At 31.2% G+C, this 19,132-nt stretch overlaps 1 protein-coding gene and 1 pseudogene across 1 annotated transcript; one reads left to right on the top strand and one right to left on the bottom strand.

Annotated features, from left to right (window-relative positions):
* Positions 1-4,957: 4,957 nt before the first annotated feature.
* On the top strand, positions 4,958-13,966 carry LOC114416184 (annotated as a pseudogene).
* A 710-nt stretch (positions 13,967-14,676) lies between these two features.
* LOC114416185 (mitogen-activated protein kinase kinase kinase 17-like) lies at positions 14,677-15,564 on the bottom strand. The gene has a single exon (XM_028381052.1). It carries the CDS (start codon positions 15,562-15,564, stop codon positions 14,677-14,679), a length of 888 nt encoding a protein of 295 aa, XP_028236853.1.
* Between the last annotated feature and the right edge of the window lie 3,568 nt (positions 15,565-19,132).

Here is a 19,132-nt window from a genome sequence, read left to right on the forward strand (position 1 = left end):
CTTAACTGGAAACATACTAAATACTATTCATTGAAACCACAACACTCAGGGTAGGAGATCCTGTCACACATTCCACGAACACATAGTGGTCATGACCAGGTACACATAGAGGCCACAATAGGTACTAAGGTATTCCTTGAAGCATCCACAAACTTTTCCAAATTAAGGTAAAAAGAACTAAGATTTATCTTGCTAATCATACAACTATCATCCATAATCCTTTAGGTCACCTACCTTACGCAAGAACACTCACTCTTGAATCCTTCTATGCTTCACTAACTACCTTACTATTTTCTTAAGGTTTCACATTAAACCTCTTAACTATTCTTCATAACTTTTCCAACTACCCTATGTTCTCAAACAACTCTATACTAGATATTTCTCACGAACTACGATTACAAGTTTCTATGGGTACTACACTTATAAGATTCTCAATCTTGCACTTAGGTGGTAACTAAGCATATCCTCAAGGAACACAAATACATGACTTACTAAGTTTGACTTTCGTCTACGGGTAACAAGGATAATGCATACTCAAGTGTTTCCTCTCAAAACATCTTAACGTGATTGTCAAGGACGAAGTCTCTCTTTATTCGTAATAGAAGTAACAACAAGAAAGATTATCAAGTAGTTTAACTAGACATGATTGGAAGATGAGCAACTAATAACAAGATGAACACTCGATTGATTAGGAGATAATAATTTTGAATAAAAAAAAATGATCACTTATTCAGAATCAACAACAATATTTCAATGAATTCTAGAAACAAAAACATGACCACAATGTACACTCATATGAAGACATTAACAATCACTTGATTGTGATAGAAACATCACTAATCCAATTGTTTGATGTAGTCTCATAACACAAAGAATTAATTATACTCAGGCTTTCAAGTGAAATCAATTTATTTGACTTAAGCACGCAACACAAAAAAAATAGGTTGCATTATAATTAGAAGGTATGATCAAAAGAGTATTCCTTATGAAATATAACTTGATATGAGTCATCCAACTATAGAGTATTAGCATCACTAAGAACAAGAAATCACAAACAACCATACTACCTATGCAATTAAGGCAGAACACCATACTACAACTATATATACTTAGAATTATAAGGTTCCTATAACAAGTATATAACGTACATTTAAGAAGTAAGAATTAAACAATTAATAAGGATGTATTGAGGAATCACAAGCTTCAATAACTACATTCACGACTACACACAAAATAAGGGAGTTAAGTAGTCATGCGTTTACACATCAAGAAAGACACACTCATCCAAGATATATATATGGTCCAAAACGTTCTTGCAACACTAATCCACGCATCAAAGGAGAAATAAGCTAACTAACAACATACACACAGGACGATAGAGGTTCGTTAACACATTATCAATCAATATCAAGACTACTTGCATCACCCAATGGTTTGCCATAATGTCCAACCGCACTTCGCAAATTATAGAGATGGCCAGTCTTATAACTTATGACTCAACAGTGGATTTATGGTATAGCAGACATTAAGGATGCAAGGCACATACAAGCATTATTATTAAGTCTTATTTAATCATCTAGGAGAAAATACAAATAAAAATTCAAGCATGCTTAACAAAAGTACTCATAAGTAACCACACAGAGTGCACACCAGAATATGGTAAGCACATAACACACTGGCCGTAAGGTTCGACCTGCTCTGATACCACTAAATGTGACACCCTCTACCCCTCACATATATACTAATAAGGAATAAAAAAAAATTCAAATATTAATTAAAAGTATTTTTTAAAACATTTTTTTTTTCAAGTCTTTCAAAGGGGAAAAAGGCTCACATTCATTTTCTTCTACATCATATTCAAACTTGTCCAAATAAATAATAAAGTATTCTCGACTCAACAAGGTCTTCATACAATTAATATAGAACCTATATCCTAATGTCACATCCTATCAGAGCGTTGTGTTCCCGTGTCCTCTAGCATGAGGTTCTTCATAGTCATCCACCTATTCATCTGCTCCCCCGAACACAAAGTTCAAGATCATCACAGGATCCAAACACAAATAGCAAACTGGGAGTGAGTTATCACATTGCTAACTACTAGAGAGAAACAACACAACATATAGTAACCAAATACAATTTACTTAGCATATCTCACATTATTTCATCACTTTGTCATTCATCAATCACACTTTTCATCCATCAATTACACCTTTCAATCATCAATCACTATACACAGAAATCACACACTCCGATCAAGACATAATAACACATCAATTTCATAATAAACAATTAGCAAGCGTATGCGACAGTTATGCTAAGACTCAAGCCTATATGCAATGTGGTACCATGTCAGTGAAAAACCACCCTGGGGCGCTTAGGAGTACATAACAAGACACACCACACAATGGGTTTGTCAGGTCACTCTCACTAAGTAAGATCATAGGGAGACCAGTCAGGGTCACGATGTTTTGCGAGAATGCTCCAACCATATGAGATCAGCATAGGCTTAAAGGAGCACTCAAACCCGGTGACCCCCAAGGCCTACACTCCGAAGAGTCCGTCAGGGCCTCTCCCTCCTGATTCAGGTCCAACCCCTAAAATAATTTTTGCATGCAGACACTGCTCATGAATTATACAATACCCACGACCTTACACTCGTGTTTTAAACACGTTCAACACAATCGCACTATGATTTAACACTGGCTCCTAAATAGGAAACCTACATTTTCTCTTTAACACTGCGCATCAACGCTTTTCTCAAGATAACACTGGTCGGGTTATTGTACAATTCATAGCTTACAACACAAGTAATTTCACATCAAGTGTTAACTACACACTTATCCACAACTAGAACTCATTCACAATTTCACTTCTCATAGTGTAACAATCCACCATCACATGTTTACACGTATCTCACAAATTAACACATGTTCAACTTTACACTTATACTCAATCACAATAACAATATTATAATCTCAAAGCAACATATTCTTCTACAATTCATCACATACTCACAATTTGAATCATCATTTCATATCCTCAATATAACAATTTATATAAAACACTATCACAATATTAGGACTAAAATCCCTTAACTAATATTACACAATTATATCAAAATCATAGGTCGAAATATACAAATATCAAGAGCACAATTTATCAAGCAATTTTCATTAGAACATCAATATTTTATTTATAATCATAAAGGAAAAATTGCAATTTAATAAACATCTCAAAATAAAATCCCAATTTAATCCTCTAAGGATCCCTACACATGTTCTCACTAATCCCCAACTGTGAATAACTCATCCCTTACCTCTAAGCGGGCTCACGTGTCTTCAGCCAGCGATAGCAACATCTCTAGCGGTTCCCGGAAATTCTTTCAATTATTCATCCGACTGCTCCGATAGAATTCCCAAACGTCAGAGAGACGGAGAAGAGATTGAAACCTCCACTTGTGCTGTCTTCATGCGATTCCTTTTTCTCCCTCCACGAATATTATCTCGCAAATCCCAACGGTGGAAGCGTGCAGAATTGAATTTCAAAAAACATATCCAAATTTCACAATAATCCAACGGTTAACGAAACCGGGATCATAGTTTTACCAAGACAGCTCTGGGTTTCTGCGGGAAAGAAAAAGGCTACAATGCGAAGGGTGTTTCTCTCAGTTCAGACATGATATCGACATTCCCAATGGTGAGAGTGCTCGTTTTTCTGAGACTGGTTTGATGGGCTGCGGGAAAAAGAAAGGGTTTTGAGAGGAGAAGGGGAAAAACGAAAATGAGGCCAAAAGGAGGCAGCTGACTTAACATAACTATTTATACCTAGGGTACTCAGCCTATTATTTGCTCTATATTTATTTATTTATTTATTTTTTTCTAAAAAGCTTTTTAAATTTATTTACGAAAAATTGGGATGTTACAAATTTTCTATTATTAATTTACAATTATTTAGCAGTTATTAGGGTGCCAATCAATCCAGGTTACTTCCATCCTCATTATGTGTTATATCTACTTATTTTCATATTCTTTCAAGGATAACATCTCAAATTATTTTACTTACTACATCCAGGTTATTTACGAGTGTTTCATTACTCAAAAGAACAACTTATATGTGGCAGGAAAAGTTATTATGGTGCTTTGTTATGTTGTGCTTGGAGGTTAGTCTTGTTTGGTTCTAGTCAATTAATTAATGAAATTGGCATTTATGGATCTGTTTCCTTTTTCCCTAGTTCACCTCTTACTCTAGAGCTTATATAAAATAATATATATCTTACTCTAGCTTCTCATTCTTCTATTTCTGGTTAATTAACCGTCTTAGAAACGTCGATTTTTCTATGACGGTTTTTTTGAAACCGTCGTTGATGATGTTGGTTTTCAACAACATTAGCTATAAACACGGTTTGGAATCGTCGTTGAAAGCCATTTTTAATCGTCGTTAAATGGATTTTTTGTAGTTGTGATATAAATATATTCATCTTTATTTATTATCAATCAATTAATGAAATGTCTGAATTTTATCTTATTTTTCTTAATCTCTTTAGCTTTAGTAGTAGTCTTTTAGGTTAATTTCAAGTAGATAAAAAATTGTTTTCTATTAGGGCAACAATTGAGGTCGCAAAGACCCCCAAAACTTTGGAGATGCTTGTGATTGCAAACAATTAATTAAAATCTTGTTAGAGTAACACTTCTTTTAATACTTTATATTATTGGTTAAAATTTATTGAAAATCAAAACATCACCATAAAAACATATTAAATAAGTAGTAAGACTTATACAAAAATTTGTAATTTCTAATAAATTTCAATCAATAATAAAATGCGTAGTATATTAGCATTTCTTGGGTAAAATATATGTATATTCAGTAAATGATATTTTATTCAATCTATATATTTTTTGTAACGGTTAAGGAAAATTTCGTTAGTTGCAATGTACTAACTTCTTGAAACAAGAAGCTAATGCATGCCAAGGTGTTTCTTATTTATGATAGTGCTCTAAGTGCAAATCCACTAACGGGTTTGATCCCAGCAGAGGTAGCAAACATCTCCCCTCTCCAAAGTTTGTGAGTTTATGATTATCCACCATATAATATATTGCTTATAAGTATTTCTCACCTCAAATAGATTTATAAATATTAGTTGTGAAATTTAACTTTAGCTATATGTGAATAGGACCCTGGAATTCAATCAACTGTCTAGAAATCTTCCTCCTGAGCTTGGGAATCTTCCAAATCTTCAAAGATTGTATGACATTTATTTTACTTTCCGTTTACATTTTCTTTAATTAGGAATTTGTTTTGGTCTTTTGCTTTCCATGATTTATTGATTTTTGCCCTAAAAATATCAAATATTGTCAGTGCTTATTGAATAGCAGTTTATTAGTTTAATTAGAATACCTTGGTTTCTCTTCGTGATTTATTTTTGTTTTTAATATGTTTAGGCTACTTACCTCCAACAATTTTACTGGAGAATTACCCACAACCTTTCCAAGACTCACTACCTTGCAAGATGTGTAAGTTTCCCATTTTTGTTGCTTTTTATTACACTTATGTAAGGCAAGACTATCTAAAGTCTAAACAGTAGTTTGGAAGTTAGAAAGCTAGCTAGAAATTGAAAAATAGCTTATTAAGTTATAAGTATTTGATAAAATTAGCGGTTTACGTAGTTAAAAGTGTAAAATAACTCAAAAACAATAAAATCATGATTTATTTTAAAAAAAAAGATAAGGAGAAAATTTGATAAATATATTTAAGATAAAAATCGAAGAAAATATAAAAAAGGTTAAATTACTCATTTGATCTCTATAGTTTCACGATTCTTACATTTTTGGTCCCTATAGTTTGAAAGTGATTTTTTTAGTCCCTATAGTTTACATTTCAATTCTCTTTTAGTCCTTATAGTTTTGAAAGTGGTTTTTTAATCCTTATAATTTGTATTTTAATTCTCTTTTAGTCCCTATAGTTTGAAAGTGGTATTTTTAGTCCTTATACTTTATATTTTAATTCTCTTTTAGTCCTTATTATCAAAATATGAGTAATATTATCAATTACAATTAACTACAAAAATATTAGCATGTAATTCGTAACTAATTTATCATAAGATAATTTGTAATAAAAAAATAATTAATAATTTATAACTAATTTGTAGTTCATTATTTTTTATATTTTTTTGTAGTAAGGACTAAAAGGTAATTAAAATACAAATTATATGGACTAAAAATATCACTTTCAAACTATGTGGACTAAAAGAGAATTAAAATAAAAACTACAAGGACTAAAAAGAACACTTTTAAACTACAGGGACTAAAAGAGAATTAAAATATAAACTATAGGAATTAAAAAAATCATTTTCAAACTATAGGGACTAAAAAGATAAGAATCATGAAACTATAGGAACCAAATGAATAATTTAATATATAAAAAACTAAAGGTTAGATGCTAATGTTTTAAAAAATATTATTTGAAGTAATATTTTAAAAGATGTTATTTTAAGTAGCATTTCAAAAAATGCTAGAAATTACTAAAAAAGATTTGTTAGCAAACAGTCAAACCTGCTTTTCAGTCAATAAAAAAATTTAGAAACTAGCTAAAATATTTTTGCTAAATATAGCCTAAATTATATTTTTATTTTAAGTTCCATCTTTAGCTAGTAATTTTTCTTTGTTTCTTATCATCGAATTATGCTATGCAGTCGATTAGGCCACAACAAATTCTCTGGAAAGATACCTGATTTTGTTCAAAGCTAGACAAGTCTCCAGAAACTGTGAGAGTCCACTTTTTCTTTCTTTTTTATTGGCACCAATTTAACTGTCTACAGTTCTTGAATAACATAATATCTTAATTTGAACGATTTTTTTTTTTTTTGACAGAGTGATTCAAGGAACATAATTAAGTGGGCCAATTCCTTTTGGAATTTCACTACAAGAAAGTTTAACTGACTTGTATGTATGGTATCTTAATTATATAGTTATCTACATTTGAAAATTTAATTTAATTTTATATAGTTGTGTTTATCTATGCTTAAAATTTGACGTGCAAGAGAATTAGTGATCTAAATGGATCTGACTTTTTTCATTTTCCAACACTCAACAATATGACAAATTTGGAAATTTTGTGAGTTTATTGCTCCAACTTCTTAACTTCTTCATTTTGTGAGACAATGCCTCAATAAGGCAATTATTTCAGAACTGCGAAATTAAAAGACTGATTTCCTTTTGCTGTCTGTCTTATTATTTCACAGGATTTTGAGGAGTTGCAACATTAATGGGACAATACCAGAATATCTTGGGACTAATCTAGTATACAAACCTTGTAACTTCTGTTACTCTCCCAATAATATGCTTAACTGCAAGATAATGATGTTCTTGTATTACTTTTAACTTTCCATACTCATTTCGTTTATACCAATGCTCTAAGAAACATATTTACCTCGAGTTTATGACATTCTAGAATATTTTTTCTATGCTCTTTTCTTCAGCTTATTATGGATGTAATTGTTTTTTCAGAGAACTCAGCTTTAACAAATTAAGTGGTCAAATTCCAAGCAGCTTTGAATATGGCCTAAGAAAGACAGATTATATGTAAGTTTGTTATTTTCTTTTCTCTTAATCTAAAACTGGGCTTACATTTCCTGGAAGCCAAGTAGTTCAGTTTCATCTTGCAGCTGCAATATGATTCAATACTACTAGAATTTTTACCATGATACTGGGTTATCAATAAATCACAAGTTTTGCAGATGCATGATAATTTCTTGATATTCTTTTATGACTTAAATATGTTTGAAGTCCCTCATAAATGATTGGATTTTATTTTTAGTCCAATAAAATTTGTTATTGTTTTGAGTCTTTGATATATTACAACTTTTGTTTTGAGTCATTGTTGTCAGGGATGACGTGGTATTATCACAACTGTATCATTGATGATATTTGAAAGATTAGTTTGAACGGTGACAAATCATCATTTAACTGATGACAGTTTTAAAATACAAATTTTCATATATTGGAGATTCAACAAAATTTTTTTTTTATCGAGATCTATAACAAAATTCGGTTATTTATATGAGAACTTCAACATATTTAACCCTTCTTTAATTGTCGATATTTAACTGGAAATCTCCTCACGGGACCAATAACTGCCTGGACAGAGAAAGAAAAAAATGTGTAAGCATTATTTCAAATGCTATTTATATATGATATGTCTCGTTGAATTGAATAGTTGATGAGTTCTAACTATCTAAGTAACTTGGTTTCCTGGAGTATTACCTCTTCATATATCATATTTTCTTCATGAATACTATAATTGTACCTAGGACTACATGCTCAAGGATACTAAGTCCCTTGACTCATACCAACATGTATAGACAAGAATCTTTCAAATCGAACATAATTTTTTAAATAATCTTTTCTAAATCATTTTGGAAATTTTTTTCCTATGGAATTAGATTGTGCATTATTTTTAGTATTGTTTTTAACCAAAATAATTTTGTATTCTGGGGACATTTGAAAGAGCTTATGGGGAGATTATGACTACCATAAACTCCTGTTTTAAATACATTTCTTGGTGTACTTATCATAATAAGCTCTTTTTAGCTTGCTCCAATAAATATCACTATCAAATTTATGTCGTAAGCTCTCATGTGATAAGAGCTTATTAAATGAGTGCTTAATTAAACTATTTACCCAAACACACCCTTTGAGATGACTAATATCCATAGATTTCTTCTAGTTCTCAAAGAATTTCATGAAGTTTCTCTGTTATGCATCATGTTATATTTTCTGAATCAAATTTTATGATTTGAACCAGAGATCTCTCATACAATAACTTTACCATGGAAAACTCAGGGAAGCAGCCATGTCAACTGGGAAATGTGTAAGAATCCTTGCATATGAGAACATTTATTTGCGGCTTAAAGAACCTATCTGAGATGTTTCATGTATCTTTTGACATTTTCCTTTCAAGTGGTTATTTTATGTTTTACATGATGAGATCATGCTAAATAACTTTATCGCTTTCATCATTGTTTCAGAGGATCATTTCATGTCTAAAGAGCGTTGCATGTCCTAAAGGTAGTTTTCTTTTTCTCACAAACTTTCTGAAGACAGTTAAAGTCTCACTAACCTTTATTTGTTTTCCATGCTTGAATATTACACTAAAAATGCTCACCCAGATAAAGTTAAAATATTCTAATAACAGAGATTTCAAATTGTTGGGTTATCGAGGGATAAACACCAGAGAGAGATCTTCATCAATGAAGCATCAACAATCACATAATTAAACTTGATACTATACTTAAATTCAAAACCTCTAGGTTATGGTTCATGGGTCTTTTCATCACATATATGGTGCTCAACCTTTTCATTCTTATATAATGTGGAACTTCACCTCACACTTGTATTCCAACACAAATTTCCATATTTTGCAAGACTATGAGTTAATCATTTGGATTTTGAACCACATAACAAGACACAATAGTACAAAATAAGACTTTGGAGTTTTTATGGTCTATAATCACAACAACTGGCTCGCTATCATCTAATCTTTTGCTTATGATGATAGTTCAAATATATCATATATGTTTAAACTCACTATTTTGCTTGACTCAGTATCATACTCTCTTCATATAAATTGTGGGGGGAAGCAAATAACAGTCAATGGAAATGGAACATATGATGATGATACAGATACAGCAGGACCAGCTAGATTCCACCTTGGTGGAAAAAAATGGGGATCTAGCAGCACTGGTCACTTCATGGATAATGACCGTGCAGAATATTCTATTTGGCTAAATCAATCGAAGCTTTTCATCATTGATGTTGAATTATACATGGATGCACGTGTTTCTCCCATTTCTCTTAATATGGATTTTTCCTGGGAAATGGAAACTACACAGTGAATTTACACTTTGCATAGGTCATGTTCACTTATGATCGAACATATAACAACCTAGGAAGGCGCATATTTGTTGTCTACCTATATTTTCTCTCTGACAAGCAAGTATTTCATATACTTAAAAGGCCGTGGCCATGTTCAAATTTCAGATCTTCATTTTTTAAAAAGAAATTTGATTGGAGGTAGAATTGTTGTTCTTTTAATAATACATGTGAAATCACTAGAATAAACAGAATATCAGATAACAGTTGGGGAAATTTACCCACTTAGATTCTTCATTTATGAAGTCAATTAGTACAATTTATTAAAAAAAGATCTTAACATTGCATGCTTAAAATTGTAGCCATTATGAAGCATTAAGGCTGAGATTGGTTTCATGCAGGGAAATATGGTGCTGAAGGATTTCAATATTGCAGAAGAAGCAGGGGAGTTAATAAAGCAGTCACAAAATCATTCACCATTGTGATTAGTAGTAACACATTGGAAATCCGCTTATATTGGGCTGGAAAAGAGACAATTGGTATTCCATTTAAGTCCGTATATGGTCGTCTTATATCAGCTATACCTGTAAATCCCAGTGAGTTATACTTATCTTTAACTACTAATGGAGTGTTTGTTTCATAGATAACTTTTTTTGTCTTGGAAGTATTATTCCTGAAAATAAAACATGAGAATATTATTCTTAAGTATTTAATAAAAAATGTGTTGGTTAATTATAAAATTAGTTGGGAATATTCTTTATATTCCCAGGAACAATTAAAACATGCCATATAAGCTCGTATAACAATGTCTTCTATAACAATCAAGCAGACTTCATCCTTTCCTCAGAAAATGGAAGTAGCATGTCTGCAGGTTCCGTGGCTGCAATTGTGGCTGGTGTAGTAGTTTTTCTTGTGCTGGTATTTGGTATACTTTAGAGGAGAGGCTGTCTAGGACAGAATTTTTTTAGCAAAAGGTAATAATTACATGCACTTATTGATATAATGAAGATAAGCTTTGTGCTTAAAGTGACTTTTGATGTATAAAAATGAACTCTTGCATGTGATATTAATTTGAGCATGCACCTAAATTTAGGGTATGCAGTTAACCTTCAAAGCTTGTTAATCATCTTGGCAAGAAAAATGAATCAGCACGTGGACGGTTTAATAAAGAGTGACTAAATCCTCACTATATAAAGTGTGTGTATGAAAAATAAACTTCACACTTTATTATTATAAAATTTCAAACCAAAAGATAAAGTGCTTTTAATGCGTGAAAATTGAATTTTTACCACTAAAGTTTAGGTGGTTTAAATGCAAGTGGACAATTGAATTTTACTTGTTAGATGAAAACTATTTGAATGGATACATTGAAAATTATTTTGTTTCAATTTTCAAGAGAACTTATTTATTTTAGTTGGTGAAAATCTTCACTATAAATAGAGAAGAGAATTAGTGGAAAAGATACACATGAAAAGAGTGTGTGTGAGAAGAGAAATTGTAAAATAAAATCACTTTGTTCAGAGAAAAAACATCTTTGTGTGAATGTTATCATTTTAGGGTGGGTTACAATCTTGTAATCATTTTTGTGATAGTGAAATACTTTTGAGATGATTCCATGGACGTAGACAAGAGGTATGGATTATTATTTTTTCTATAGTGTAATCTTTGTTGTGTTCACAAGATCCTTTGTGGGCATAGACAATTTTATTTCAGGGGAGTGTGGATTATCCAACAATTATTAATATATATTTTTTAATATAGATTGCAATCTTCACACATTTTTTTTATCACCAAACAAAATAAACATAATAGGACCACTAGGGATTCCCCAACACATAATGGTGATAAGTAACAAAGTGAATTCATAGATCAGGTAACCAAGAACTACATAGATTTACTAATTAATAACTCTAGATTATTTCAATCATTCACCAAGTACATCAACTTTCCACCTTTGGGAAATGTAGCACTTTATGTAATTAGCCACGGGTGATGATTTTTCTGTGGACAGTTGATCAAGTGTGCCAATGGTGAAAATAGTATTAATAATCTGGAACTTTCTCAACTATTAGAGATCTACAATCTTTCTTTGTTTGAATTTACAGAGCTAAAGGGTTTAAAACTGCAAATGGGTATATTTACCTTACGACAAATCAAAGCAGCAACAAACAACTTCAACAAAGCCAACAAAATTGGAGAAGGAGGGTTTGGTCCTGTGTACAAAGTATTTTGGACAGTATTAGCATATTCTGTCAATTTATCAAGCATCTATTAATTGAAGCTATTACTCTATGAGAAGAAAAAAAATTAAGGTTCCAACCCAGTAACTATGTTCCAATCCCCAATATACAGGGAAATTTATCAGATGGGACAATAATAGCAGTCAAGCAGCTTTCTTCAAAATCAAGGCAAGGGAACCGCGAGTTTCTAAACGAGTTAGGCATGATTTCAGCTTTGCAACACCCTTGTCTTGTTAAACTCTATGGCTGTTGTGTCGAGGGAGATCAGTTATTGTTGGTATATGATGAATATATGGAAAACAATAGCCTTGCTCGGACTTTGTTTGGTAATTCTTTCTTTCATATGTGGCTAGCTGCTTTCAGTTGTCACTTTTATGATATTCTCCATCTTCTAACTAATATACATGGCAACACAAAAATTTTGTGTAATTTCCATTTTTTCACTAATGAAGGTCCAGCAGAATACCACATTAAATTGGATTGGCCAACAAGGCAAAAGATATGTGTTGGTATTGCTAGAGGTTTGACATACCTTCATGAGGAATCGAGATTGAAAATTGTCCATAGAGGGACATCAAGGCCACTAATGTGTTGCTTGATAAAAATCTAAACCCATGGATATCTGATTTTGGTTTAGCCAAGCTAGATGAAGAGGACAATACCCACATAAGCACCCGAATTGCTGGAACTTAGTGAGTTTCAATATTGGGATTTTTTTTCTGTACAAATATTTTGAATGATATGATTAGACTTTGATGAAATAAAGTAGAGATGTTATAAAATTTCATACCTTTCTGAATTGGATTTAGCCAACTAGTTAGAGAATAAAAATATTGAGTTTGAACAAGTCTGAGCATTTACTATGTTTCTACAATTAATGTAGCTGACAATTTGTATTGTGCAGTGGATACATGGCTCCTGAGTATACTATGCATGGATATTTGACAGACAAAGCAGATGTTTATAGCTTCGGAGTTGTTGTTGCCTTGGAAATTGTTAGTGGGCGGAGCAATATGATTCAACGGCAGAAAGAAGAAGCATTCCATCTTCTTGATTGGGTAAATACTTCCATAATGTGTTCACGAAAATGCTATTTTCCTTTAGCCATAGAGTATCTAATAGTGCTAGGGTGGTATATGTTTGGTATGTAAGAATATATAAGTAGTGTATATGAGTAACTATTACATGGTAAGATTTAATTTACTCATAATCTCATTTTATTTCATATGGTGGAAGTTGACCGCTTTAAGAGCACACTTTTCATAGTTACCATAATTATATCAAAATTGACTGCAGAATCGTACTAGTGACAAATGTTACATGGAATTCTATTCCCTTGGAGTGTCAAACTATGTTACTATGACTAGAAATTACACTAGAATCCAGCAGTTTGAATAGCTTCTTACTAAATTATATCGCAGATACGAGTTCTTTCAAACTATTATTATATCATTCTGTTTACCAGGCACATATGTTGAAAGGGTAAGGTAATCTGATCGAGCTAGTTGATAGAAGATTGGGTTTGGACTTCTACAAAAACGAGGTTACAGCGAGGATCAACGTGTCTCTTTTATGCACCAATGTCACAGCCTCCCTCAGGCCAACAATGTCCTTAGTGGTAAGCATGCTTGAAGGTAGATCTGTGGTTCAGGAGGTGTTTTCAGAGTCAAGTGAGGCATTGGATGAGAAGAAGTTGGAGGCGATGTGACAGCGTTACCAAGAGATAATAGAAGAAAATCAGTTAACTGAAAATAAGTTAACTGAGATTCAACGGATGACATATTGGCTGCTTCATCATCTGCAACAGATCTCTATCCTGTAAACATGAATTCTTCTTAATGGGAGAAAAGGGGATGGTGAGAAACTGAGAAAGCAGATATTGCAACAATTTGTGTTATATGAATTACTTTGAATTCTCCTAGCTAATGTAATAATTGAGACTTGGTATTTAGACCCTAACATTTTAGTTCTCCTAGCTAAAGCAATTCACGGCTTTGGCACTCTACTTTGAAATTAATTTTTAAAAGCAATTCCTTAACCCTTGAAATTTGTGTTTTTGATCAATTACAAAAAAATAGACATCTTGAATTAAAACCAATCTTCCTTGATTTACTCATGACGACACTTGGTCATTCTAACACTTGGTTTACAAATCTTAACCAAATTAAATTTTTTCTCATTTTTTTTAAGGTAAGTTTAACGTTGATATACAAGAATCGAACCACAAAATGTTGCAAATAAAGTTTGTTAAAATCAAAATAGCAGGCAACGCATTTAAATCGTTACAAAGTGTCCACCATGTTATAGCAACATAACTCACAACACCCTGTTATCCCAAAACTATAGGCCATGTAATCTTAATTGTTTATCATATCATGCTCGGCCCAGTAATTGTTCTCCAATAAGAATGAGGATGATATACTGGAAATAAACTCAATTCTCCATATACTACATAACAGTCTGCATATATAACAATATAGCTATTTTCTACATTGCTTTACTAAAAAAATTACTTAAAAAAAGCAAACACACTGAATACAAAAGCAAAACATTCGATCAACCGGTATATCTTATACCTTAAAGGGCACATGACTAACAATATCATATGAGAAAAAAGATGAACTACGCATGTAACATGTTGGATAAAGAAAAGGATGGTTGAGAAGCATTGTAGCAGTCCATCTCTGCCTAGGATCCTTCACAAAACACTTGCTCAAGAAATTCTTGCAATCCCAACTCAGTCCATTGGGTATTTCAGGTGCTTCTTGAAGGACAACAAGCTTGAACATTATCTCCTTTTGGGTTCGCAGGTTCTTCCATGCACGGAATCCAGTGATCATCTCGATTACAATGCACCCAAGAGACCATATATCTAACGCTGGTTCAATCTGACCAACGACCGATTCTGGCGACATGTAAAAAGGTGTCCCTCTAAACTTGACCTTCCCATACTCAGCATTTGCATCTTCTCTAGTCTTGGACAACCCAAAATCAGCAATCTTCAGTTGATACCTTGCATGATCATCAGATGAAGGAAAGAGAAGGATGTTGTCCGGTTTGAGATCACAATGGACGACTCCTTTTCGATGAATGCAAGAAAGCCCTTTGAGAAGCATACGAGTGTAGACTCTTACTTCACTATCCGATATTGGCCCCTTCTTGTTTACTAAACCAAGAAGAGAACCATAAGGAGCACACTCCATGAAAAGATTGTATGTCACATAATTTCTCTCAACAGTGAATTGGTCAAAATAGCATTGAAGGATTTCCTTGCAACCCAAGAATGAGTCCAGTATTCTTTTTTCCTTCTGCATTGAAGCAATTGAGAAAGAGAAAGGGCTCGAACTCTTGACCGCTACAACCTTCTCATTGCATTCTTGTGGAAGAGCAACAGTAGCAAGATAAACCGTAGCATAAGAACCCTTCCCTAAAATTGCCAACTTCTTCCACGCAGCCATGGATAGCTTTTTTTCTTTTATTTTATGAGGAATTTGCATGTATAGATGATCAACCTTCTGTTCTTTGAATATATATATAACACTGTAACACAGCTTCCGTTCGTGGTGATCAAATCTGGTAAATCTTAATTTGGATATGATTTTGCAATCATATAAGTATGAGATTAATTACTGATCTGAAAAAGATTGTACATGATTTATACCAAAAATATATGATAAGATATGGTTATCATTAATTGTCTTATCCCAAAAACAGTTAAATCTTAATTTAATCTAATGATCACTTTATTGGTGGGTGAATCTTGTAAATCTTTGGATTCAATTTTGAAATTAGGCAATTAAAAGATTATGCTTGACGCCCTTCTTGTCCTATGATTGATTTTGAATTCTTTTTCCTTCTACTATGTCTGAGTAAGTCCCAGGGAGAGAATTGAAAATAAAAAGCGTGTGTATTATTGTGTACCTGAAATGGAACAAAATTAAAAAATGTATTATATTATTATTTAAAAAATTTGCGTAAAAAGTATTTCATTTTTCTTATTAAAAAATATATTTCATTAGTTGAATAGTATTTTGATTTTAAACATTATATAGAAGAAAGAAAGACTAGTTAAATATAATAAAATGAAACAAATCTCAATAGATTTAATTTAATTTAACATGATCTAAACGACGGTGATTAATATTTTCATTTTATTTTCTCATATTCTATTTTTTTCATCTTTAATGCCGAAAAAACAAAACATGGAATGAATAAGTGTAATTTACTAAATTGTTCTAGATACAGAAGTTTAGGTGAGTTAGATACCGATAAATTGTCAGGTTTAGTAGTTAGAACAAACCTCAAGACTTAAAAAATGGTTAAGTACTTACTGTATTACTCACCAGTAAGGTTTTTACATCGACAACCTTATCAACTGGATTAATATTTGTTGGTCATAAGTGTAATCTTTTTTGTCCCTAAAAAAAGTATAATCTTTTACAATAAACCTGAAAATATCATATAATAATCGAAAATATAACTAAACTCTATAGCTTGCATTAATTGAATTATTGATTTCAAAAAGATATATCTTTTTTTTACCCGAATAGTCTCTATCATTTCTGGAGGAAATATTTTATTGGAATTTATATGAGAGTACAATTAAAAATTATAAAAAAAAAATGTATTTCTTTGCATTTTAATAAAAAAAAAGTTATCTTTTAATTATACTTCCTTAGCCAATGATCTAAGGGTGTTAGGACACTAATTAGCTTTTAATTTTTTTAGGTGAATAAAAAAATGAGAGAACAATCTCTCTTTGAATCATGATATTAATTTACACTTTTCAATCAAACTTTTTATTATTTTTTAACATCTATATATGTTAAAAAATATTGAGAGAAAAAATTATATACTAAAATTTTTACATTATTATCCAATCACAAGTCATCATATATATAATAAGTTTTATTTTATAATAATTATCTTAAAAAATCATACCAACAACTATGTAATAAGTTTTACAATAAGTTTATTGATTTTTATAGTAATTAACTTAAAAATTATATCAATAATTATTTGTGATTGAATTTACACCATGACATTAATGACAATTTTTTATACTAATTAAATTAGGTAAGCATTTCAGATTACATAAGTATATGGTAACAATATATACGCTTAATTATTGTAGTTCACTATGAGATTTATCTGAGCTCAAATCTAATGGATATTTTGATGACCACCTCAATATTATTTTTTGAAATTGAATTTAGTAGATCTGTCATGGAATTTATTAATTATTGGAACAACTGAATATTTATACATAACTCAAAAGATGCCAATTTAAATTACATAAAGATAAATCGTATAATTTTATAAAAACAATATTAAGGAAAATTTACAGCTTGAATTTCTGAAAAGGTAAATTCAAAAACATGTTATCATTATAACAACTATCTTCTACTTTTTTTTTAAAAAAATATTAATAAAATGTAGAAAATATTAACAAGAAATATAAGTAATAGACTCCTATGCGATAAAATTAAATGACAAACAAAACATGATTAATTCAGGTAGATTAAAAAGTATACATTAAAAGAGGAAGAATAATATTCATGTATGACACAAATGAAGAATATCTAAGGTTTAAAAAATAAGCTAAATTTCAACCAAATTTCGAGCTGGCCCCTGCTACCGTGATGCCATTCCTAATTGTATTGCTGAAAGTTTGAATAGTAATATGATACAAGTTCGTTTTCATATAGATAAAAAAAAGAGCTAAATTTACTACAAGAATTTTCCTATATATATTTACGGGCCCTACAAATAAGGCGTTGATTCGAGTAGTATTAAACTTAATCTCCTTAAATAAGATCTTGAGTAACCTTACAAATAAAAAAATGTAATTAGAAAGGAAGACTTCACTTAAGGTGATTGATCAGATTCTTCAACGGACATTAATCATCTGCAAAACTGATATTATTTTGTACGAATGTCATTGATACTTTTAGGACATATTACAATTTTGTTTTTTGGTGAATAAGACATTACAATTTGTGATAGAGGATGAATGGAGAAGGTCAAAAGGATGAAGTGAAAGGAGAAATTGTTCCATTCATTTGGTATGTAAACATAGGAATGAAACATAATACAAGATGATGGATCATGATCCATTTTCCTCCCCCAAATTTTGAGTCTACTTTACCGAACAAAACTTTTATATTTTAAAATGATTATTTTATCTTTATAAATTATACTTGGAGTCAGAAATCTTTGTAAAAAGACCATTTTACCCTTCCTTTGGCTTTGTTTCTGGATCTAACAAACAACCCAAAACCTACAAAATCATGGATGAATCTTTCATATTTAAACAACAACATTAGTAAATGTACAATATATATAGAGCAACTAGATTTAAGGATAGTTTATAAGAAAACTATTATAATTAAAAGATAAGTGCTAACAATTTAATCCCAAAAATAACTGAAATTTGGCACTTATCAACTCCCCCGAACCTAGAATCTTGCTTGTCCTCAATCAAAGTAAAGAAAAATTACAAATAACAATAGTATAATTATAAAATAAATATGCTTAAAAAATTATGAACATGCTTTGTAAAAAATCAATCCCTAAATTGATCAGAACAACATTTTTCAAAATGCAACAATGAGAAATGAAAGCACAATTATGGAATTCACAGAACCAAAGCTGAGATTAAGATCAATTCGCATTTTGTTTCTAAAGAACATCAGAGGAAACACTGGATGCATTCAAACAGAGAAAAACCTTTCAAAGGTGTATAATTCTCACAGAGGCAAGTGTTTCATCTTAATTTCAATCACTGATATGTCATAAATCAATTTTGCAAGTGATTTCTCATCAAATCAAAGATAATTTGCATAATCATCATGAATCAATAGGCCTTTTAAGGTTGGGCCTGGTTTTGAAGAAAATATTAGTTTTTCTAGATATTCAACATACTTTGAGAATAGGAGAATAGACATAAAAATCTAGCTAGTAACTTAAATGAATGATCACTTCCTATCCCTTTTTTCGTTTCAACCAAGTTATCACTTCTTTCTA

This window comes from Glycine soja, chromosome 6 (assembly GCF_004193775.1).
Source record: "Glycine soja cultivar W05 chromosome 6, ASM419377v2, whole genome shotgun sequence".
NCBI classification, from domain to species: Eukaryota; Viridiplantae; Streptophyta; class Magnoliopsida; order Fabales; family Fabaceae; genus Glycine; species Glycine soja.

Excerpts from the sequence above, each read along its gene's own strand:
- LOC114416185 (XM_028381052.1), bottom strand. The coding sequence starts at position 15,564 with ATGGCTGCGTGGAAGAAGTTGGCAATTTTAGGGAAGGGTTCTTATGCT.